General features: G+C 34.9%; 3 protein-coding genes across 11 annotated transcripts in view; all 3 read right to left on the bottom strand.

Annotated features, from left to right (window-relative positions):
• Positions 1 to 25246, bottom strand: part of LOC129240164 (neurocalcin homolog) — a 72505-nt gene that overhangs the window by 39844 nt on the left and 7415 nt on the right. Inside the window, exon 1 of one of the 4 annotated variants that reach the window (XM_054875753.1) lies at positions 20203 to 20291. The exons of the other annotated variants lie outside the window; for them this stretch is intronic. The gene's annotated coding sequence lies outside the window, so the exon portion shown is untranslated. Of the gene's footprint in view, positions 1 to 20202; positions 20292 to 25246 lie in introns of those variants that run through there. 4 annotated transcript variants of the gene reach the window in all.
• The window catches only part of LOC129240163 (neuronal calcium sensor 2), a 55067-nt gene that overhangs the window by 22409 nt on the left and 7412 nt on the right, over positions 1 to 25246 (bottom strand). The window contains exon 1 of one of the 6 annotated variants that reach the window (XM_054875745.1): positions 7591 to 7613. The exons of the other annotated variants lie outside the window; for them this stretch is intronic. The gene's annotated coding sequence lies outside the window, so the exon portion shown is untranslated. Of the gene's footprint in view, positions 1 to 7590; positions 7614 to 25246 lie in introns of those variants that run through there. 6 annotated transcript variants of the gene reach the window in all.
• On the bottom strand, positions 18902 to 20314 carry LOC129240162 (putative hydroxypyruvate isomerase). The gene is made up of 3 exons (XM_054875744.1): positions 20203 to 20314; positions 19746 to 20131; positions 18902 to 19672 (listed from the first exon to the last, which is right to left on the bottom strand). Exons 2-3 carry the CDS (start codon positions 19933 to 19935, stop codon positions 19098 to 19100), a joined length of 765 nt encoding a protein of 254 aa, XP_054731719.1. The 5' UTR covers positions 19936 to 20131; positions 20203 to 20314; the 3' UTR covers positions 18902 to 19097.

The following is a 25246-nucleotide window of genomic DNA, read 5'->3' as shown; positions in this document are numbered from 1 at the left end:
TACTTATCTTTGAAGAAATCGTAAGAGCAGCGAATGAAAAATAACGTAATGAAACCACCTGCAGACTCGCCCGACAGTTGTGGCCGACTCTCAATGCACAGAATCTCTGCTAAGCCAAAATAAGCACAGTCTTAGCACACTGATTACAGTTATAACAAGACACTACCTAATGAACAGACACGCACAGAGGATGAGCGTGCAATCACATGATTTCTGCAAAAGCTGTCTAGAGGAGAAAGAGACGATCGCGCACCTCCTGTGCCATTGTCCCTCTCTATACAGACGTATGTTTATCATTTTAGGTAGACAAGTTATTAATGACTTCTGCAAAAGCTGTCTAGATGAGGAAGATGAAGAGACGATCTCGCACCCACTGTGCCATTGTGATGCTCTACCCAGACGTAGGTTTACCATTTTATGTAAACAATGAATTGGAAGATCGCATATCTCAGGAATCTTCTAAAATTTTTGAAAAGTGCACACTACTTTTAGGAGAAATGCGGCATCACAATGGGCTATGAGTTTGAGTGCGTCCCACAGAACAAGCGCTTCAACCGAACCTAATCCTTTTGACAAAATTTTCTATAAGATTGACAATGGCTCGTCAAATCTCAAGTTTCAGTTCAAGAATTATCTTCTGGTTATTGATATATGTATGTACACTTGTATAGGGTCCGCCATATAACTTTACGGAATTAAAAATGCTATAAAAAAGAAACTACTCAATATTTTTCCAAACTGTTTTTTTTTTTATTTTGAAGTACAATCCTTCCGGTTAATGATGGAACACAACTTCATTCATATGGCTGCCTCGGCTAGCCATGCACCATCCCATACGATCGGTCCAACTTTTCAACCCATTTATTACGATTGTATGCGGCTGTATTTCAGCTATGACATCGCGTATGTTGGTCTTCAGTGCATCAATTGCTGCTGGTTTGTTGGCATAACACTGGTCTTTGACGGCACCCCAAAAATAATAATCCAACGGCGTCAAACGGTTTTTTTCGCAAAGTAACGCACATACGCCTCATTCGGTGCTTTTCTTCTTCCCATTGCCGTACGTAATTTTCGTACACATTCTGCAACATTACCATGATTTTCAAAGTAATGTCGCAATATTTCCCAGCGTTCTTTGAGCTTATACACAACCATTTTCGTTCAGCCGAAGAATAAAACTAATTTTCTGTCAAATCTGATGACAGCTAAGTGTTACCATTCTTCAAATAATACCTAGTTCAAATCCGTAACGATAGATGACGGGCCCTGTATATACTTTGCCAAAAAGAAGTTATTTATTATTTTAAAAGAATAAACGCAGTCGAAAATGATCGCTATGTCAACCGTATTTTCGAAGAAGAACACCGCAGTCGAAAGTTACAAGCAGTGACTTGTGGTAGAAGCATCACACGGTGAAGGATTATCTTCCTAACGCCCAAAAGAGGACAGTACTGATTGTTACAAAACCAATAAGTTCGATAAACGCCTCCCCAAAGAATATGAAAAACTGACACTCTTTCGCTTTTGCTGCAGGAGGCTGTAAGTGAGTGCTCTCACTAATTGCTGCAAAGTTTTCAATACACCGACCCGCACGGACATATATAAGTATAGGTTTGTTTTGCGTTTAAATATTCCACTTTCAAATATTCCACTGTACGACGAAAAGGTACGTTATGGGGTCTGAAATCCATACATTTTCGACAGTTTCCGCAAAACTCTCACAATCTCGGTAGCGCATTTTCACAATTCCCACGAGTAATTCTCCATAACTAAAACTCAAAATTCATAGGCACCCTGTACAACTGACATAAAAAATGGCTCTAAATTTCCAATAAGGCGGTCTTAATGGTGCAGTGGGAGGTTTAACCAGTAACAATTTTATAAAGTTACAGACAATATTTACAAATATTTTAGCAAAACAAAAAATATTTATTCATCGCTATATTTTTGCTCATACCACACTTGACAAACACCTTAATTTTATTATATTTTTTCCAAACAATTTCTGTATGCTAATTTTTAGGGTCTGGTCAGACTGGCTTTTTCGACTTTGGACGTGAATTTAATAGACTTGAGCTTTCAGGTAGCTTCCCAAAATTAAATTTTCTATAGATTTATATAACTTTTTAAAAAGGATCCTCGAATAGCACGAAAAACAGGCCAGACAAGTATGCCCAACCGAAGGTTTAATGGAGAGTTAAACTGAATGAACAAATAAAGGAAAAACGCGGATATTTTTGAAAAATATCGCTTGCTCTCTTAATTCTCCCTTTATTATTTTTTTAAGAGCTTTTTTCAATTCAGTTTATGTTTAGTTTACGGATGTATTTTACATGACTGAGCTATGGCGAAGTTTATAAATTCTAGAAGTGATAGTAGTAGCTTAACCATCCCATTAAGCACTATTTAGAATTTAAAGAAATCGCAAATATTTTATAAAAAATAAAAACACTTTCTTTTTTGAAACAAGTTGAATAAGATGATATTTTTCGGAATGATACAATTCTATGTAATGTATACAGAGGAGCCAGTTTCGAAATGACACGAAGAGCACCACTGCGAATGCGTTAAATTTCCTACTGAGTGTATGAACTTATTCAGGTTATTGTAAATACTAGGCCACTCGGGCACAAAAAGCACGACTATATATAGTAAGTGCGTGTGTCTTATTCTTAAGTCCTAGGGTTACCATTGCAATTGTTGAAGGACATCCACTATGTAATGTGGTACTCTATGCTATATAAGAGCCTACAATACATTCAACAGTTAATTGTAACGCATAGACTTACATGTACATATACGAAAATTTATACTAAACACATACATATACGCATCTGTATGCCAGTGTAGTAATATTCGATTATGTGGATGTGTTTTGACATTTAGTAGTAAGTCAGTTACAGTGATTGTTCTGATTTAGAGGGGAAATTATTCTAACCGAGAAAGAGTTTTCAACAAGATAAATTAGGTATGTATGTAAGTACAAAAGCCATTTCGGAAATATCATGCTTATGATTTACAAAAAGATGCTAAATAATGATGTGGAAGATAAGAATGCTTCAGCGCAGCTAAAAGTTTTGGAAACATTACGATGATGAGATGATGAAGAGTCACAAGACACACACACAAAAGAAAAGTTCCAGAATCATGGGGATCACTATGGCAGGACGAAATATGCACAAATGCATGTCCTTCTATTTTAACCCTACCAACATGGTTAATATATAATATAACGGCGTTTTAAATCACGACGAAACGAAAAGCCTTATTTGTTAACGCATATTTCGGCATATTTTGCGATAAATAGATGACATTGCATATCCAAAACCAAATTGGCCTAATTACATTTTTAATATTTTTTCACATATTTATTTCTTGATAAATTTGTAACCAAAACCTTTTAAATAATTTAAAAAAACTGCATACAGCAAATTAACCCGGCGTATACGAGTAGATCGTTTGATATTAGAGCAGCTCTTCAAGGAAAACGGGATAGATATTCCATAAACGCCAATTTATATTTCTTAATGTATAGTAAATTATGGCTATATGCCAAAATAAAGGACTTTCAGAAGTGACGCCTAGATGTCAATAGCGAATAATTCCTAGACGGTACCTTTTTTATGTCATCTTTGATATTACTCAAGTAAACGGATGTACAATTTTACACATTAAAGCAACGAGTTAAAATGATTGAAACTTATTAATAATGATCTTTAAGAACAACGTATCGCAAAATTCGTGATTCTTTGGTGGAAATACTCGTCCGAATGAGTTGAATATTAAAGGTCTGGCAGGTCATAAACTGGACGTTTTCTTGTGAATATTGTTGCTGTAGTGCACACTGTTGCTGTCCAACATCGATATCTCGACGTTCGCAACAATTAGGCTTTCATGACTCGACTGTTTGGCGGATTTTACCTGGAGATGTGGTCATAATGGACATTTAAACGATGTCATTTTTTCTCAAATAATTCCTAAGAGACGTTTTCGAACGAAAATAGCGAAATCTGAAAGAATCTACATTTTTAAATATATTGAAAACCCTTTATTTTCAAATTAAAATAATGTGAACTCTATTTTTCTTTTAATATAATTACTGGAAACTTTGATAATATGCCAAACAACAGGGACACATACATGGCACAATGTGAAATCTGCCGCTAAATAAATATGTTGTCATTTTTTTTTTGGAATTGGATCCCATGCTCCCTGAACTGCGGTCCACAAATAATCAAATTTTTCAAATTGTTACTTGCGATTTCTATTTTGACAACATTTTATAAGTTTTCTATGGGATTCAGGTCGGGACTTCTTTATGTAGCCAATGCTTCACTGTCTTTGCCTCGGAACATTGTTCTGTATAAATATCAAGTTTAATAGTATAGAAGGGCTTCACAGTACAGTAATCATTCGCATTTGGTTCGATTTTGATCCGTTCGGGAAATTTGCTCTATTAAATTATCAACTGTTCCAGCCCAGATTACAATGACACCATTTAAATGTCCATCACGGGCACGTCTACAAGGAAAATTCGCCAAACAGTCGAGTTATGAAAGCCTAATTTTTGAGAACGTCGAGATATCGATGTTGAAGGTTGTTTACCAACACTTTGCGCTACAGCAGCAATATTCTCAACGCAACGTCCAGTTTTTCGTCTGTCCATCCTTTTTCTATCTTTGACAGAACCAGTTTCTTAAAATTTTTCATCAACCTTTGAATAGCCGACTCATTCAGATGAATTTGAAGATGAAAGTTTGCAAGAAAATAGGATTCATTGTCTGAAGGAACAACCAAGTAAAATGCGGAGAGGAAGAAATACGCTGCTACTTCAATGACACGCAAATTACGATATTGAGTTTTTCGATGAGAAGTTGCTTGTTTTAGGGTGTGCAACTAAGTTTTAAAGGATTTAAAACATATAGTTATACTAGTGTCAAATTGTACTGAGTATTTGTGTAACGAGTTTCATGTGAAAGCGTCATCATTAAGTGTCGTTTCTTAGTTTGTGTCATTTCGTCGAAGTGTAAACAAAAAATTTTTTTATACAAAGACTATGTCAGCTTTTGTGCCTACAAAACTTCATTCGCGGGAAGCATAGCTATTTTGCTTCCATCTGAAGAAAAGTGCAGCGGAAAGTTATCGGATGCTGTGTGAGGCTTACGGTGAGAATGCTCCATCAATTTTAACCTGCGAGTACTGGTTCCGACGATTCAAAAGTCCCGGACCATCGACGCCAAAGCCAAATATCCATGGCAGCAAGGTAATGCTCTGCATTTGGTGGGACCAGAAGGGAATCGTTTACCACGAACTACTGAAAAGTGGTCAGACGATAAACGGAGCACTCTACAGACAGCAACTTATGCGATTGAAGCGAGCAATTGCGGAAAAACGTCCGGAATGGGAAACCAGACATGAGACATTGATCTTTCATCGTGACAATGCTCGGCCGCATGTCGCACAAGTGGTCAAAACCTATCTCGATGGTAGCGGATGGGAAGTTCTACCCCACCCGCCTTATAGCCCAGAACTTGCACCATCAGATTACCATTTGTTCCGGTCGATGCAGAATGCCCTTACGGGAGTGCGTTTCACTTCGGTTGAAGGTATCCAAAATTGGCTTGATGAGTCCTTCGCCTCCAAAAGCGAGCAGTTTTATTGGGACGGAATCCATGCATTACCAGAGAAGTGGGAAAAAGTTATAGTAGTGATGGACAGTATTTTGGATAAAATAGGTTGTACCAATTTTTAACAATAAATTTTTGAAATCGAAAAAAAAAACCTTTAAAACTTAGTTGCACACCCATACAAACAAGCCACAACCCACAGAATGACCTCATCTATGCAACCAATATACTCATATTGAAAATTTCAGCTAATAAAAAGACTATCGAGATGTCAAAAAACTGCTTCTGTTATGATTTGGGGAGCCATATCTGCAAAAAACAATTGACAAAAGCGAAGAAATTAACTTCGGAAGAAGTGTTTGAAAATATACCTATTGCTTTCAATCAGACTCTGCCCGGCTCACACTGGTGCAAGGGCGAAAAGGCTTGTTTTATTTCGGCATATGAATGGCCTCGATCTGCTTCGCGTCTGAATTCTTTGCTTTTCTGCATATGGGGATACAAATATAAAAACTTTAAGGGGGTCCTCTAGTTTCTTGGGTCGAAAATATCGAATTTTTTTTTTTTTTCATAAATCACATTTACAACATGTGTTAAAAGTATGTGCTGAAGGATTTTTCGATATTCGAAGTGGCTCACAAGTTACGGCCTTGAACGGAGCAGGTATACTTAGCGCGCTCAACGCTGCGCGAACTTTGAAACGCGTTTTTCTCGAAACACTATTTTTCAAAATAGTGACCACGATATTTCAAAAACTACTGAACCGATCTTGTTCAAATATATACCTCATCTTTAATATATTATAAGCCAGCGATTGAACTAGGATTATCATGATTGCTTCGATAGAAATTTTCCTATGAGCGAAAAAATTAAGAAAAAATAAGTAAAAAATAGAATTTAATTTTCAAAAGTGTATACAAAAATTAATTTTTGTAATTAAGAATTCATTCTAGTTCAATCGCTAGTCTTAAATATGAAGATTAAAATGTCGTTTGGTTTTTCGATTTCAGATAAGCCAAACAGCCGCAATCTTGGTCACCGTCAAGCACCTCTTTTACTTTATGTCTTCTTGTCGGCCACTATAACTTTTATTCTATTATATGTTTTGTCTTCAAAAAATTTGTAAAGCTCATTTAAATGTTACTAAAGATTATGTGAACACAATGAGATTTATTATTTTGATCGTTTGCCCGTTAAAAATTATTGAAAAACCCGAAAAAACAGACGAGAAACTAGAGGACCCCCTTAAGTTGAATCAATTAAAGTACCGCTTACAAAAAATTTGGAATGAAATTTCAGCAGAAATCGTGCGTGATACTTATACGAGTTTTCAAAATCGTGCTTTAAAAGCAATGAAAGGCGAAAGGTTTGACCTTAAATATACTTGTACATACATAATGCAAGCTAATAATGTTACCAATAAATTAAAGTCAGTGTAATTACAGTAATTAGAAATACACTCGAGGGTTTGTCATTGTCTGCTGAGGGGCGAACGCTATTAGAAAAAAGTTTTACATATTTATTAATCTTCTTTCAGGCCAACTTCAACCAGGCACACAAATCATATTTCATTCTATATATTTTTGAGCTGAAATCTAAGATGGAAAATTCAAACAAAGCCTGTCTAACAAGAAGCATACCACATCTTTCTCTTTGGCTATGCATTTGGAGCTTGAGAAGTGGAGCCGCTAGTCGCAAAAAACATAGACGGGATAAACATTGAAACAAAGCAGTTTGGAAACCGTTAATTTTTTTTTTTTACATATGTATTAAGGAGAGGATCGTTGGTGTAACTGAAAGTCATCGGATATCAGACTGCGCCGCCAAAGTAGTATAGATTGTACTGTGAGAAAGAACTTTGCCACTCAATCGCTTACTCAATGCAAAGCAGCAAAAAGTAGAGCTTATATGCATTTTATATTTGGTATTTTGCATTACATGGATATATACATAAGTTGCCTACTCTAAAATTATAGAAAGTAGGCAGCAATGATGGGAGTCTCCAAAACGCATGTGCACTGGCTGCTTGCTTGAGTAGGCGAGGAATACAGGTATTTTGTCTCGTGTGCATCACCAATATACACGTTTTTCAGCGTACGCCAATCTGGCATATACGTATCTATGTAAATACATATACATATATATGTATGCACTATTTGCTTGTTTTTTTATTTTCTTTTTTTTATCTAAAAAGTAGACACCAGTGACAACACATATTAACACATTTTCCTGCCTTTACGACACAATGTACACAAAGTTCTTATGTTATATACGTATATGCGCATGTATGTATGTATGTGAGTATATATTTTTTCACGCTCTAGAACCCTACCCGCGCGATCGACAAACTAAACTGAGCGACAAATTAATTCATTTCACAAAAATCCAGCGATTTCGCAAGATTATGACGTATTTTTGAAAATAGAAATACAAGCATTAAATTAAAAGCTAGAAATTAAATTTGAAATAAAAAATTTAGACCACCTTCCACTTATGCTATGAAACGAATTTTGTGTTTCCTTACTAAAAAAAAAACTGTTGTTTTACTTTAATTGATGCCAGACGCATACTTTTTGTTTCCTGCCATCTTAAGTGTTCCTTCAGAGGAGGCAACGAAAAAAATTCGCTTGCCTACATTTTTATACATGTATGTATGTATGTATATACAAGCATACAATTGTATTGAGCATTAAAAAAAAATTTAGAAGCGTTTGTACACATGCATATGCATATATGTTTGTCTTCATACTTAGGTAAAGGGCATTTCAAAAGTAACGCCTAGACGGTATCTTTTCTTTTTATGTCTTTTGGACATTTGTCAAGCAGACAGGTGTACCTTTTTACACGATAGAACAACGTATTAAAATGATTACATTATTATGAAAATGGTCGGATTTTAGTGATGCAACTCATTTCACACTGGTTGGATTAGTCAACAAAGAAAACTGCCGCATTTGGTTGGAGAAAATTCTCGAGTAATTTCAGAAAAATCATTACATCCACTAAAATTTGTTGTTTGGTGTGATTCTTGGACTGGTGAAATAATTGGCTCGTTTTTCTTCAAAAATCGAAAGAGTTGTTACTGTCGATCGACATCGCTACAGACAACTGATTGAAGAGTTTTTGTGGCCGAAGCTTGCAGGCATAGACATAGTCGATTTTTATTTTCAACAGAATGGAGCCACAAGTCACACAACACGGGACAGCACTGCATTATTGCGATCTAAGTTACCCGGTAGATTAATTTCGCGTAATTGTAACATAAACTGGCCACCTAACTCCACTAAACCATCGAAATTGCTGAACTCAATGCGATAATGGGTCAACGAGCACTTGAAAATTTTAATTTTCGTATGACAGCCTGTAGACGTGCTCAGGGGGCACATTTAATTGATGACAATGATTCATAGATTCAAGATCAGAAATCCATTATTTTCTCGATAGATGGCTGTAGTGACTGATATCTCGTAAAGTGTCTATCAAAAAATTTAAAGTTTATGTTCGTTGTTAAGGTGACAATTCAAACTAAAAAAAAACGTTTGTTGTTTTTTTTTGCTCCATTCAGACAGGGTGTTAACAATGGTAGTCAACAAAGAGAAAATTTGGTACATTTTATAATTTTTTCATTGATAAGTCGAATATGCAAGCCAGGCTGCTGAAATTTTGAATGCTGTTTATAGTACCGATACAATACCAGCTAATTACGTGCGATTTTAGTTTCATCGATTCCGTTCCGTCGATAAAACCACCGAAAGAATCGAACTTAAGGGGTAACACCACTGTAGAAATTTCAAAAAATAGATTTTTTTTTTATAAGCTTAAAAAATTCTTTGAACCTTTTAAAATACAGAACAAAAAGTTTTATACGTTATCGAAGTCTATTTCATAAATATTTTAAGCTTTTAACCAAGCGTTAGTGACTGCTACCTAACGACTTCTCCAAATTTCCAAACTTTAAACGCGTTTTTCTCAAAACACGTTTTCTGAAATTGGCACGCAGCATAACTCAAACAATTTTAAATATTTTTAGTCAGGTTTTTCACTACGTCTGTATAATAACCTTCTTAAGAGAAGAGCGTAGGGGATTTTCGATAGATTAATTTAAACGATTGTTATAATTATTTAAGTGCCGTTTTTTTAGTCCAAAATAGAGTTTTTTCCTTCAAATGCTTGCTAATTCCACAAAAATAAATATTTTTTAAATCCCCTACGTGTTTCTCTAGCTATTCTTATCTAGATTAAGAAAAAAAATGTTTCTTTGTTCCAGATTAAAATTTGCACCCTCTGTGCTGCGTGCCGCGGAGCTCCTTCAAGAGAAACCACATTACAAAAATGTCTCCAATGCCGCCATTTTGTAAAATTTTTCGATCAAACTTTGTAGTTTTGTATTTTAGTATATAAGTAATAACTTCCCAAATCAGAGTGATTGTTTCCCCTTTCCTTCTATACAAAAAAATTCTTTAAAAATCGTATTTATTTTACGCGTGCACAGTGGTGTTACCCCTTAACCGCCATGTTAGCAGTCGTAGTATCACCTAAGAGCTAAAGATCGACCATAAAACAGTTTTAAATCATTTGCACAAAAATTTGACGAAAAATAATGGATTACTTTTTCCCCAAACTATAGAATTGTTAAGAGCTGTATTTTGAATAAAAATAGTGAAACCTGAAAGAATCTAAATTTGTACAAGTTTCATATTAAAACAACATCTTGGCACGCCTTTGCAAAGACCCTTTATTATTTGATTATTTTTTATCGCTTTTGCAAATTTTTATGGGTTAATCCAATTTTTTTTTTTTTTAATAAATATTTTTGTCAGTCGCTAAGCTCTTCGAAAAATATTATGATGGACACGAACGGTAAATGATTTCTTCTCTTTTTTTTGTTTTTGCAAGTAAAAAAATTTAGAACACAATATTTAACCGCACTTCCAATTTGAAAACGATCGTAAGATTTATGGAGGTGCAGCAAGGACAAGCTCAGTCAAGGAGGTACGTATTTCGATGTATTCCCGTATAAATTATATTTTCTACAAATTTGCGGGTATAAACTTTATAAAAGTCGATAGCCTCCGGTTTATTTAATGATTTTTTTGTTACTTAAGATGAAAGCTTAAAAAGAAATACAAAAGCAACAAAAGTCCCCTCCGGACTTCTTCTTGTTCCCGCGCCTGAAAAGAAAGCTGAAGGAGAAGCGTTTCGACTCCATCGAGGCGATCCAAAAAACTGTGACAGCCGAATTGAACGCGATTCCAGCGGATGAGTTTAAAGAATGTTTCCTGCAGTGGAAGGACCGCTACCAGCGGTGTATTGACGCTCTAGGGACCTATTTTAAAGAATATTAGTTGTATAAGCCAAAAGGTTTAATAAAACTGCTTAAAAAAATAAGGCTCATTACTTTTCAATCAAACCCTGTATAATAGGAACAAAGAGGTACAGACAATTTTTTTTTGAAATTTTCTATCCGTTTTCTAAACTTTAAAACGGAATATGCAACTCGTCTTAGGTAAATAAATCTGGAAACTCTCAAAAGCTATAGGCCTACTTTATCATTAACTTTGTCTACAACATTATTCAAGGGACAGTGGACTGCCTTATCTCTTGGAAAGGAAATGCAGTTTATGACTCTCCCATCCCTTCCTAAAATGTTCAAAACAAGTTTTCAATCAATGCTCCCTTATCCTTGCGAGAATTCCCTATAATATCTCAAAATGTTATAATAGACTTTACTTTACCTAAACCAGTTTCCTACACAAACAAACGTTTATTGTTAAACATTCTTTATTTTTTTATTTTATTTCTAATCGTACGTCTATATAATATATTATAATATTATATGTGTAGGTATATGTAATATTGTAATACATACAATATTATGTGTATTAATAATACATTCATAAAACAGTTTTAAACTATTTGCAAAAAAAAATATTTTAAAATAATGGAACAAACAAAAAACGACAAAAGAATTTTTTAGTGTGAAATGTCACCTTGACAACGAGCAAAAACTTTAAATTGTTTGATCGATTCTTTACGACATATCGATTACAGCCACCTACCGAGAGCTTGAAATAATATACCCTATGATCCAAAAGGCACCGGGAAGATGATGTTAACTGTTTTCTTCGATTGCCAAGGCGTAGTGCACCATGAGTACCTTCCATCGGGCCAGACAGTCAATAAAGACTATTATTTATCCGTTTTGCAGCGTTTGAGAGATGCTGTACGTCGCAAACGGCCGGAAATGTGGGCAAATAATTCTTGGATTTTTAATGATGATAACGCGCCATCGCACCGAGTCCAAATTGCGCTGTATTATTTGACCAAACACCAAGTAAATACCATCGTGCAAGCACCGTATTCACCTGATATATCCCCGTGCGACTTCTTTTTGTTTCCCAAGTTGAAGTTACCACTTCCTGGAAGGAGATTTCAGTCGATAGAGGGGATCAAAGAGAATGCGACGAAGGAGCTGAAGGCCATTCCCTTCAGACGGGTCGTATTTTGAAGGAGATAAAATAAATTTGGTGGCCGCCGTAGCCGAATGGGTTGGTGCGTGATTACCATTCGGAATTCACAGAGAGGTCGTTGGTTCGAATCTCGGTGAAAGCAAAATTAATAAAAACATTTTTATAATATTTTTATAATAGCGGTCGCCCCTCGGCAGACAATGGCAAACCTCCGAGTGTATTTCTGCCATGAAAAAGCTCCTCATAAAAATATCTGCCGTTCGGAGTCGGCTTGAAACTGTAGGTCCCTCCATTTGTGGAACAACATCAAGACGCACACCACAAATAGGAGGAGGAGCTCGGCCAAACACCTAACAGAAGTGTACGCGCCAATTATTTATTTTTTTTTATTAAAATAAATTTCCATGAAATATGCATTAACACGTTGGCTGCCAAAGCCTTTTTAGAATTTTGATCGTTCAGTAGCAGTGTCATTTAAAAATTTTGGTCACCTGAGACCAACAATTTATTTATGTTCTTTTTTATTTCTTAGTGCCTAAAAATAAGTTTTGACTACTCGCGACTTTATTTTGGTCGCTAATTTTGCAGTTATAATGGTTTTTTTGTGTCGCACATTTTCGTGCGACATGGCCTGGAAGATCATAAAACATGTTGTGGGGCCACGTCGCACGAAAATGTGCGACAGTAATTTTTTGTAGTTTTTGAGTTGTATTTGATATTTTTGGTTTATTTTACTTAGTTTTTCACCAGGAAGCGAAGGCAACGAGCTTTTGAAAAACCTCTTGCTGTTATTGATTACAACAAAGCCAAATTAGGTGTTGATATATCCGATCAAATGACCGCCTACGCCACCACTCTCAGAAGAGGTGTTAAGTGGCTTTTGAACTGTTACTAGGAATGTCTGTCGTAAATGCCTTTATAATATATAAAAAGGCTCCAAACAAACAAATTTCAATATCCAAGTTCCGGTAGGAGACTTCAAATGCTTTATTGGACTTCATGTCTCCAGAACCCATAACAAAAGGAAAACATTTTATAGAAAAAAGAAAGGACGACAACGGAAAAACAATAAGGCGTGGTTGTGTATTGTGTTATGCCATGTCAAAAAAATCTGCTGATAGAGTAACAGCCAGAAAGAGCTTGAAAAGGACCACCACCTACTGCCAAATACACCGCAACTATGTGTAGAATGTTTTCCTAAATATTCCCACCAGAAAAATTAATTTTTGCACTGATCTCCATTAAAAAATTGAATTTTTAATTTGAAGTTTATTGTTTTTCTACTGATTTCCATTTGAATTTACATACATGAATATTTTTGTATTTGTTTTGTTCATAAATGAATTAATTTTTAAAAGAATTAATAAAAAGACAAATTTTAATTTACAACTTTTTTATTATACAAAAAAATACCATTAAAAATACACAACGGCCATGGGAAATACACCAAAATGTTCACCACAGGCCAGAGAATCCAAATTCTATGTAAAGTTCCATATTAAAATGTACAAAAATGTGTGACGTGCCCTCAGGGTAACACTTACGTGTCGCGCGCAAATGTGCGACGTGGCCTCAGGGTAACATTTAGGTGTCGCATGAAAACGTGAGACTTGGCAGCCAACGTGTTAATTAGTCTGTAAGAATTTTCGATGCATAGACTTAAATAAATAAGCGCGGGTTAAATTACCAACATTTTGATTTTATAAGATTATTTATGGCATTTTGCGCTGCTAAATAATTTCGCACGCGTCTTATGAATCTTCATTTGGCAGGTCCTGCTAATAACACAGGTCTACATATTTTTTGTTTTTTCCTTTTATTTTGATACTAGCTTCTGATATTCATATGCTTGTGGACTGAAACGATTCCAAAATTGACCATCCCATCATAGTTTTGTGAAAATTGTGGGTAAACCCCCATTAAAACGTGTTTTTGGGTATTTTTATCAGAAACCTGACGTGTTAAAGCCTTCAACCTATACTCAAGTTAAACCTTAAATCTTATAATATTATATAATATACCATATATACGACTTCCAAAAACATAAACAATTTTGAATGAAATAGGTTCAACCCTTTTCAGGTCTCCCTTTACATCAGGTCTCCGTAATCGTATGCAGCTGTGTAATGCTTTACATTTGTTTTGATATTTGTGATAAAAATTTGAATATTAGAAATAAAGGAAGACAAATTAATAAACAATTAAACCCCAAGTTCTTTAGCACAACAAAAACACCAAAAAACCCGATATAAGGCCACAAATGTTGAAGCCACTTCCTATGGTGATGCCCAAACGACCTTCAAAGCTATTTAAACATTTGATGACACACTTCTCCATTAGAACGGCAAAGATAACGAGTAGAAACATCAGGCCTCTTCACATTCATTTTAGATAACAAGTGGCCATACGTTAAAGAAATCAAGGTTGAAGGAATGTGAGTGAGAGTATGGAATCTTCACATGCACGCTTTACGCCACTAAGCAAATATCTAACATATTGTTTTTATATTGGTTAAAAGATAGGACACGTGACAGCCGTTACAAAGGGTTCAAGTGCATGGGATATTGACTAGTAATCCAAAGGTCGGGACTCGATTCTTAGATGATCAGATATAAAATATTACATAAGACAATTTTCTCTCGACCAGCGACTACATGAAATTTCCCCTTCCGTCATTTGTAGAAAATCTGTACGACACACATTAAGAATTGAAGCAGGAATTTGCTCCAAGCCTACTAAATTACGTATAGCCTATAACTATTTATTATCATTTTACTTCTAGACGCATCAGCATTTACTTGTATGTGTAGCAACCTACCTTTAGGTGAGGAAATTTCTAAATATTAGCTGTGTGAACAGGCTTATTACGTCTTCTAAGAAAAGGTTTGAATATAATTTTTAATTGCATATTGAAATTTTTCGCTTTCGTAAAAAGCAAGTTAATATGTACATCACTGCGTTGCTTTCTAAATGATGACGGCATACCTATGCAAATAAAACGAACCTAATTTTCTGTTTGCTCAACTGTGAAAAGCAATTCAAGCAAACATGTGCATACACATACACACTTACATACATACATAATATTTGCAATAGTGGTAATTTACAGTGAGTGTCCATGAAAACGGTACAGCATTTTTTTTATAATAGCTTTATTATTTTATGCGAGTTGCAAAGGAATGTTGTTGTTGTAGCAGCATAAACAGTCCCCAAGCAAATACAGGGTTTGCTACTAAGGTGATAGTTCTTGGCCCGATATAAATCCGGGTCGTTCCTATTACGTAGAACCAACTGTCGTCGGAACTTCGCAAACGAATATTTCAACAGGGTTAACTCAGCTATGGCAGTACTGCTGCAAACTGTCATTCGCACAATTAAATAAACAAAAAGCAAAAGAAAATGACGTATGAACTGACATTTTCCAAGTTATTTCTTGATACATCAGAATAGTGCCATAATTGAAGTCAAACCAAAACGTGTAGCTTTTACGAGTTGGATTCTACTGGGTTAATATATACGAGATGTGTTGTTGATTTATACGTATATCGATAGCTAAATCAGTGTTCTTTTTCAACTGGTGTGCAACAGAATATGGCTAATGTTTCCAAATGGTTTGTTTCTTCGTCAATGCAATTTAAAAATATAGTTCATACTATAAAAGTGTGAATTATAAATCCATACTTAAAAAAAATTAAGAGTACAATGCGATTTAAGTGCAGCCCCTTGACATCTATAGCACTGGAGAACAAAATATGGGTTTTTCTGTGGTTTCTATAAATTATTTTGTTTGGATTCACTCTGACGCATTAAGACGTCATTTTCGAAGTGAAACGTGGTAAATATTTATCGTTGTCTGAATGAAAAACATAAAATTAGCAAATATGAATAATGAGTAAATATGAATATGAAAAAAATAAATGAATTATAGGAAAAATTTATTTTATTTCTTTTCGTAAACAAGCTGGCAACGTTTACGAGAATCAAAAGCGAAAGACGTATTCAATGGCAACACAAATAGCCGACCAACAAACTTGTTACAAATGCGGCAAACCCAACCACATCCCGCGAAACTGGCTATCAAAACAAAATATTAAAAGTTACGAGTTCGAATGCACGAAGTGCTACTGGAAATATTAGTGACTATATACGACCAGCGACTGTTCTTCGCATATGAGTTCGCATAAACAACATTTTAGCATTTTTAGAGAGATAAGAAAACCACTTCAGTTACAAAAAATCGCTTATCAACAACAAATTAATATTATTTATTACAGATAAGGGATATGACACAACGTTTCGGCAGAGCAAAGCAATTGTTCTGAAAAAAGATAAACCGGTTATTATTGTTGTTGTTATAGCAACTTACTGATCCCCGCGATCATGAGCCGTTGTTGTGAATCTCATCTCACGCTAGACCAAGGAAACAGGCTGTTTTGCCAAGTTGGGACCAAAGGGTGAGAGGTACTAGTTTAGTATGTAGGTGCAATGAACCGATCTTTACGGTTGGTAAAGCGATCTACGGAAATGGGGAGCTTATTTGAACCTGAATATCTGGATAAGATTCTCTTAAGGTAGTTTTGATAAATCCACTGGATTCAGAAAACGCAGACAAGATAAAGTACAAAGAAAAAATTGAAAACCCAGCTTCCTAAAGTCACAAATGCGGAATTTAGGTACCCAGAATCTCTACATTCTTATATACATATGTAATTTGCCTTTATACCCTTTTTGGGTATTTGGCCGAGCTCCTCCTCCTATTTTTGACGTGCGTCTTGATTTTGTTCCACAAATGGAGCGTCCTACAGTTTTTAAGCCGACTCCGAACGGCAGATATTTTTTATGAGAGGTTTTTTTATGGAAGAAATACACTCGGAGGTTTGTAATTGCCTACCGAGCGGCGGCCGCTATTAGAAAAAAACTTTTTCTTCATTTTGGTGTTTCACAGAGATTCGAACCTACACCTTCCAAATAGTAGTCACGCAACAACCCGCGGCCGCCGTAGCCGAATGGTTGGTGCGTGATTACCATTCGGAATTCACAGATAGAACGTAGGTTCGAATCTCGGTGAAACCAAAATTAATAAAAAACATTTTTCTAATAGCGGTCGCCCCTCGGCAGGCAATGGTAAACCTCCGAGTGTATTTCTGCCATGAAAAAGTTCCTCATAAAAAATATTTGCCGTTCGGAGTCCGCTTGAAACTGTAAGTCCCTCCATTTGTGGAACAACATCAAGACGCACACCACAAATAGGAGGAGGAGCTCGGCCAAACACCCAAAAAGGGTATAAGGGCAAATTACATATGTATATAAGAATGTATATAAGAATGTAAGGGTGTACGCGCCAATTATATATATTAGGCCGGGTCGATTTGTGGGGAGGCAAAAAAATCGCCCATTGCTCTGTGAAAATCATATTCTAGGGATCAAAATAAGAAACTTTGCCGAAGGAAGCATACCTCTAAAACGAATTCTGATGTCCCCCAATTTGGGTCGAACTTTTTAGTTTCTTTTCTATAACTCACTTAAATTAATTTTTTCATTTACATATGTTCTGACTAAATAAATTTCTTAAGAGAAAAAATAGATATTATTATAAATAAATAAAAATAAAGAAAAAACATAGCCATTTAGCTGATTTTTTCATGTAAAGGCCAAAAATGGTGATATTTTTAAATTGGGGGACATCAGAATTCGTTTTAGAAGTATGGTTCCTTCGGCAAAGTTTCTTATTTTGATCCCTAGAATACGATTTTCACAGAGCAATGAGCGATTTTTAAATCGAACCGCTCTAATATATAATATATATATATATAACAACCCACGGCAGCCGTCATTCTTATAGTTTGCGTCAATGAAATTCCCAGTGGTACCAGATATTCAGTGATAAATATACGTTAATTCTCTTTTTGAGCCACTTAAGGGGGGAAGCTGGTCTAGAGCGCAAAAAATGGGCATATTTTATGAATTTATTTTGACTCAACAAAGGAATCAATCGAAAATCTGTGAAATAGGTTTAATAATATAGCTTTCATGGTACAAATACAAAATTTTTCGTCTGAATTAATTTCAAAATGGCCGCTGTCCAGCAGTTCTCCTAAGGCGCCTTTTTTTCTAGTGGGTCCATTGACGAAGACGTAAACTCCTTAATTTTTGTCCTGGATCAAAAAATAAAATTTTTTTAGTTTCTATATAACAACAGAAAGAGACGTACGTAGGATTTTTTCGATATTTTGTTTTTTCGCGAAATGGTGCACGTTTGAACAAAAAGTTACAATTTTCACTATAAAGAACGACATAAAATTGTTGATTAAAAAAAAAACTATGTAATATAAATAAAAAATCCTACGTACGTCTCCGGAGAAAGGTATTTCGAATGTATTGTCAAAATTTCGTAAGAATCGGTAAAGATTTGTTCGAGTTATGTCTTCGGCCAGTTTAAAAAAAGTGATTTCGAGAAAAACGCGTTTAAAGTTGTAAGTAGCGTTCGGGGCATACCTGCGAGGCACTGCCGTCGAATGAAAAATTTGGGCATTTAGACATTTTTGCTGGCATCCCTCATTTGGTATATTATTTCTAAGACCCTAAAGCACCTTTTAAGACAAAAAAAAATTTTTCGATTTTTTCAAAATTCTAGACCAGCTTCCCCCCTTAAATGCGCTCCATTCTTTTGTTATGATTATGCCGATTATGGTCTATGTAGACGAACTCAATCATGACTTAAAAAACTCAATCAAACTCGTGCTGAAAATAAGAGTTAAAATCCAGTCCAGCTAAAATATGGTTGCGGATGAAATTTCACCAAAATGTTAAACAAAAAATACCCTTTATTTTTAATGCAACGCAAATGCATAATGGAAATTTTATTTTATTTATTTAAATGAAATACAATTATATAAATAAAGGCCGTAGGCCTTGGGAGAAGAACTTCCAGGCGAAAACGGCAATTCATCAGCGAAGAACAGGACAAAGAATGAAACATAAATTTTGCTCATAAAATTGCTTAGTATTTTTGTATCCACTTTAAGCCTTCTAATGTTGTCGTTTTTGGTGTATATTCGCATCCAATCCAGTCATCATATCCAGACAATTTTATTAAGTTAAAAATGTATGAAAAATCCAGCTCTCCAACAACATCTGGTTCATGACGGTGTGGTACTTGCGCAATTTGAATATGTCCAATAATATCTTTGAAGTCGGAGAAAGCGTTTGTAATATTACCCCTGATAAGTTGCAAGTGGAATATATCGACCATTAATCTAATATGTTTGCTATTTATTTCCCTGATGACGTCACTTGCTGTATCAAATGAGTTCATGAAGTATGATGGTAGAGAGATTTTATTGATTGGCTCAATCACGCCTACAATTCCCGCCTTTTCTAAAATTTGTGATGCATATTTTAAATTCTCTTTGTAGGCGATCAATTCCTTCGTTCGATCTCCTTGTGAAAGACCTGCCATTAAATGAATCTTTTTGCAGCTGACGGCCTTAGCAAAACTGATTGTTTCATTGAGTTGAGATTTAAAGCTTTCTTTGGCATGGGGCCAACTTGTATTCCCGAACTTAGAGTCACCTGGTGACATACAAAAATAGTGATATGAGTATAAACTATAATGAAAGATCAAACGTAATGAACTGTAACTTGCCAGGGTCAATGTTAATTAGAGCAATTTGTATTCCAGTCTCCTCTTTTGCGGCTATTACGTTTTCAAGTTCTTCTTTCGGAAAAGGTATTTCAACCGATTTAAAGCCAGCGCGGTGGGCCATTCGAATTCGCTCAGAAATACATTTTCCTTCAGTGAATAGGAAATTTAAATTCGCTGCCAGCTTCGATGCCATTGTTCTCAGTTATAATACCAAAACTACACTGACAATCCAAATATTCGAAATACGGTGAAGTGATTTCTTCACTGATTAAAAGATAGCGTAGTTGGAAGGCTTTGGCAACAATCACAAGTGTTGATGTTTTTAATCAGTTGAGAGAATACTTTATGGTATTATTCTTATGTAGTACATACACTACACAATTTGCGAACTAAATGATGGGGACAATTGTAGGTCATTGATAAAATAATGAGATAAAAAGGTTCTCGTTTTCATAATCACCTTCCTCTCTCTCTATTAGCACAAACAAGTTGAATATGCCAGCAAACAAGTTCCAGTTATGGTAACACCTTGACTGTCCCTTATACCGACTGCCAGGTTCTTCTCTTCTCTTCTGTTTGTCTTGTTAGTGATAATATACTCGTATAGTGATCGCTGTTGAATTTCGTGAAATGAGTTGTCGTATTACTGTTTATTTGTTGTTTGAAGTAAAAGCGGTTTTGTCCAAGCGCTGACGCAAAGGCTTTCGTGCTGTGATTTGGGGAGAGACACGAAGCAACACAAATAGATTTGTAAAAAATTATACATAGACTATGATACTTAGTAAAATGCATGTTAGTTGGATTTTTTTTTTCTTTTTATGAACAGTGATTAGTTTTTAAAACATACATTTATTTATACTCGTACAGCGAAGTGTATATATTGTCAGAGCCAAAAGAAAGTGTACACGACATATAAACAAGTTTGGACTATTAATTCATTTTTTTTTTTCATAAATACAATAAATATGTCGAATTTTTATAAATTTTGTATAAAGTTTGGGAAATATTTAGTATAATGTCTATCGCTTTATGTGTGTATCCCCATCTTAAAACTGAAAACCGCATCTGCCGGAGGCTTACTAGTTTTTAAGTAATTTAATGATAAAGTTCTGTAATTTAGCGAAAAGTTGGTGTTGCCATACACCTGAAATAAAAACGAAGTTCGTATGCAGGGATGTTCAGTGGAAGGTTCATTGTAAAACTGCAGTATTTTTTGCTGTAACTTAAAATTGAAAAATATTTTTGAAAATAAAAACATACAACTCATTTAAACTTAAAAACAATGATATTAAGCGTATCACAAAAAATAATAAAGTAATTAAAAGCCAAAAATTACGGTTTATATGTGTATTGTATTGGTTCGATCAGTTTTACAAATGGGTCCTCATGCATAGAACTTTTTTTGGCATGGGCGGCCTTCGGTCGCGCTTCAAAAAAATAACTTTCATCAGTCCAACTCCGGCTACGCAATCCACAGTATTTTTGCGTAGAACTCCTTTTCGCGAGGGCGGCCTTGGGTCGCGCTTCAAAAAAATAACCCTCATCAGTCCAACTCCGGCTACGCAATCCACAGTATTTTTGCGTAGAACTTTTTTTCGCAAGGGCGGCCTTCGGTCGCGCTTCAAAAAAATAACCCTCATCAGTCCAACTCCGGCTACGCAATCCACAGTATTTTTGCGTAGAACTCCTTTCCATATTAAAACCATCGAACCCAAAATTAAAACGTCATATGCGTGTATGTAGTAAGGAGACACAATAACCCCCATCCCCATCATTAACACTAAACTCAAATACTTAATTTTTATTTTCATTTGCATGCATCCGGCAACACCATACTGTTGTCATTCCAATCTTCTTCTTATTCGCGTTTAAAATTGGAAAGTGATTGTATGGGCAAATGCATTTAATTTTAATAAAAATAATTCGAATATAAGAATAAAAATAAGTAAAAACGGGTGTGAGTGTATATTTGGTGAATTTAGTGAAGTGTTAAAAAATATATAGTGTAATGTGGTAAATTATAGTGAAGTTTCCGAGGGCATTTTGAAGGCAAATAATTACGAAATTATTATTTCCCGAATAATTTGGACTTATAAAGAGTGTTCCTTAATACCTCAGTAACATCTCCACCAAGTTTCATTAATAAAGACATTATAGTTTGCCAAAAATTGGCCAATAGACATTATTGTAAATTCCAGCCCAATTTTTTAGAAGATATTTTCACTTCAACATTTTTTACATAAACCGTGTCTATTGGCAAACACCGAATGTTGCCACTGTTGCAATATTGTACTTGGAGATTTTTACTTATTATTTTGGGTATTTTTTAACTGAACATGTAAATATTTATATATTTCATAACTGATCACTTCATTTTTAATATATTATGTATATATTTAATGCATATGTACTTATCCTTGCTTATCACATCAATAAATAGTATATAAACGAAAATGCAAGAGCGCAATGTTTCTTGTTTTGTGGAATTGTTATATGTATTTACGAGTACTAGTAGCGCCAGTGGTTGACCAGTAACGATTCTCATGTAAGTAGTATTTAGGTTTTATGTAATTTCAATTAAACTATACAATGTGATCAAATATGTACGTACATTTTTCTTTCTGAACCGTGGTAGCGATCCATAAAAATGATTCTGAAATTTCCATTTAATTTATTTTAAATGGAAAGTGCCACGCCCTCTTTTCCAATACCTAATACTTTTCGCCTTGAGTTAGACATTCGTAATTTATGTAACTGTATGAAATTTCAGTACAATAAATGAGCAGAAAAGCTGTATGGAGGTTTACGTTTGTATGGTAGGTGCCACGCCGTCTTTTCTACTATCTACCGCTTATCACCATAAGACAGGTATTGGCAATTTGTGTAACTGTCATTTCAGACAAAAGCGATTTGGAAATTTCAGTTTATATGGGAGGTGCGACGCCCCCTATTCCAATATCTACCACTTCTCACCATAAGTACCGTATATACACTTCATGCAAGAATGATAGATTTACCAAGTTTGCTATTTAGCTATGGTGAAAAAGAAAATTGTGAGGGGAACTTTGTTTGTCACGACACTTGTGCCTTCTGCTCCATCATTTCACATATATTCACACACTCGTCCAATCAGTCGTTGCTCAGATGGCAACGAAGTGTCATTGGTTAATTTTTTCGTATACCACTAACACAATCTTAAGTTTTTCATAAACAAACTACTTCGTGACCACAAGTGACGTCAGCGCATCAGCTGATTCTGTCAAACTTTGTTTTTTTATAAATTGTTACTAGGCGCATTCATTAAGGGTGGTGGAACTAGACCAACAACAATGTTTTTCTACGTTCGATTGTCTATGCAAAGTAGCAATTGGCAAAGTAGAAAAGAAAGAATGAATTCGCCTTGTTTCATTCTGAGCTGATAGCCCTAATATGGACACAGTGAAAGAAAACAAAACAAATCAGCTGATTTACCGATACCACTGTGGGAACACAGCTGAAAGTGTCGTACGGGAACACACCTATACCTATCCTTTTGGCCACACTGAATTCATTATTCATTTTTATTCATTATTCAATTTAATTTAACGTCGTTATTCGTTCTCAGAAAGAGATGATTCGAGAAGCGTTCTTGCAACTACAAGACATAAAAATTAGAGTTCTTTTACAAGTTTTATATTTAATCTTAATCTTGAATTTTCATAGGAAATAAAGCGTGTTAATTTTAGTATAAAAGTATATGTGGAGTTTTATTCCCCCACACCACCTTTAATAGATTCGCCTTGAATTGTTACCACAAAAACACGAAACTCTATTTCTATCAGATAGCTAACCTGACGGATAAGAAGAAGAAAATATATATAAAATTAAAAAACCAACAAGAAATAAATAGTCAAAACTTTTAAATATGTGGTGTACACTTCCTTTTGACGCCGACAGTACATACAGGGTGGACCAAATAAAGCCAACCAATGCTAAACACGAATAACTTTTTTATTTTCTTCTCGTAATACGTTATATTTTTCCTTTTGCTAGTTATAAACGAATACTTGGAATTTATAATGGATACATACAGAACAATGCGGTAAAATTAACGGCTTCTTCTACTCAAATTGTGCAAGCACTACATAATACCACAAGACCATCAACAAGGACAATAACATGTGTTTTGCAAAATTAGCCACACAAACTGATTTATATAATGTTATAGATGTAGCGGACTTCGATTTAAGTGATTATGTCAACAAGTCAAACTGTAGATTGTGGGACTCTGAAAATCTAAGGGTAACTCATCAACATCAGTTACACACAACTAGTGCGTGTTGCAGTGCGGAACAACCCAGATTTATAACCGGCCAAGTACTGTCACTCCAGCAGCATTCCTCATACATGTACGAGTATGCTGATACAATAATAACAACAACAACAACAAGAATATGGTTATGTCATGATCACGGTCGTAAGGATGTATGTGTGCAAAAATGTATGTCCTTGGAATACATCGACGAATGCCTTTCTGGACAATTTTAAGTACACCAAATCTAACTGAGCAAATTGATACACCAAAACGTGTATAATTATTCGACCACGGCTATCGTTTTTTTGATGCGTAAGAAATGTTGCACACTTCATGCTGCCAAAATTCTTTGTTTTTATTGTTTTTCTTCGCGCTCGTTCTGCAATAGAAAGGAGATGCGTAAAAAGTGATTTTCTTCTGAAGAAATGTGTATTGCACTACTTTTATTATTACACTGCATTGCAGTTGCCTTTTTGGAAATTGTCCAAAATTATAAGAAATTATTTAAAAAAATGCATACATTTATTCACATCAATCCGTATGTATGTATAAATAGGCGTATGTATGTATGTAAAATGCGTAAAATAAAAAAAATGTGTTGACCTGTATATATGTATGTATGTATATATATGTATGTATGTATATAAATGTATGTATATATATATATGTATGTATGTATGTATATTTAAGTAGATTCATTTCAATTTAGTGTCACATCACGAATATTTTTCAGACAATTTGGAAAAATTTTAAGTAATCATATAAGAGGAAAGTAGATTTATAGTATGTATGGCCTTTACTGATAATTCTTATTAATAAAGGGTATTTTCAAAAAGTATATACCACCTTGATCATAAAGTTTCCGGAACAACAGTCAGGCGCCGCTCTAAGTTAACTGATTTCAGTTCTGTTTTGTTTTTTGCTTTTTTTTTGTTAGGTTGCCACATCTGTCATTAACATTCCTACCGAAAATGTATTGTCATTGCTTGACATTTGTAAAAGTTACGTCTGTCTACCTCTGCACGTGTTTTCGATTTTTTAGTTTAAAAAATGGATGTAAATTTGCAAGGAGGCTTTATTAAATTTTGCATTAAAAATGGATTTAACGATCCGAAAATCTTAGAAATGTAGGGAAACTGTTTTGGAAATGACATTTCAAAGAAAACAGCCGTTTACGAGTGGTAAGAACGCTTCAAAAGAGATCGCGAGT

The sequence above is a fragment of the Anastrepha obliqua genome, chromosome 3, assembly GCF_027943255.1.
Source record: "Anastrepha obliqua isolate idAnaObli1 chromosome 3, idAnaObli1_1.0, whole genome shotgun sequence".
Classification (NCBI taxonomy): Eukaryota; Metazoa; Arthropoda; class Insecta; order Diptera; family Tephritidae; genus Anastrepha; species Anastrepha obliqua.
The sequence above is the reverse complement of the archived record's forward strand: the minus strand, read 5'-3'. Positions and strand labels throughout refer to the sequence as shown.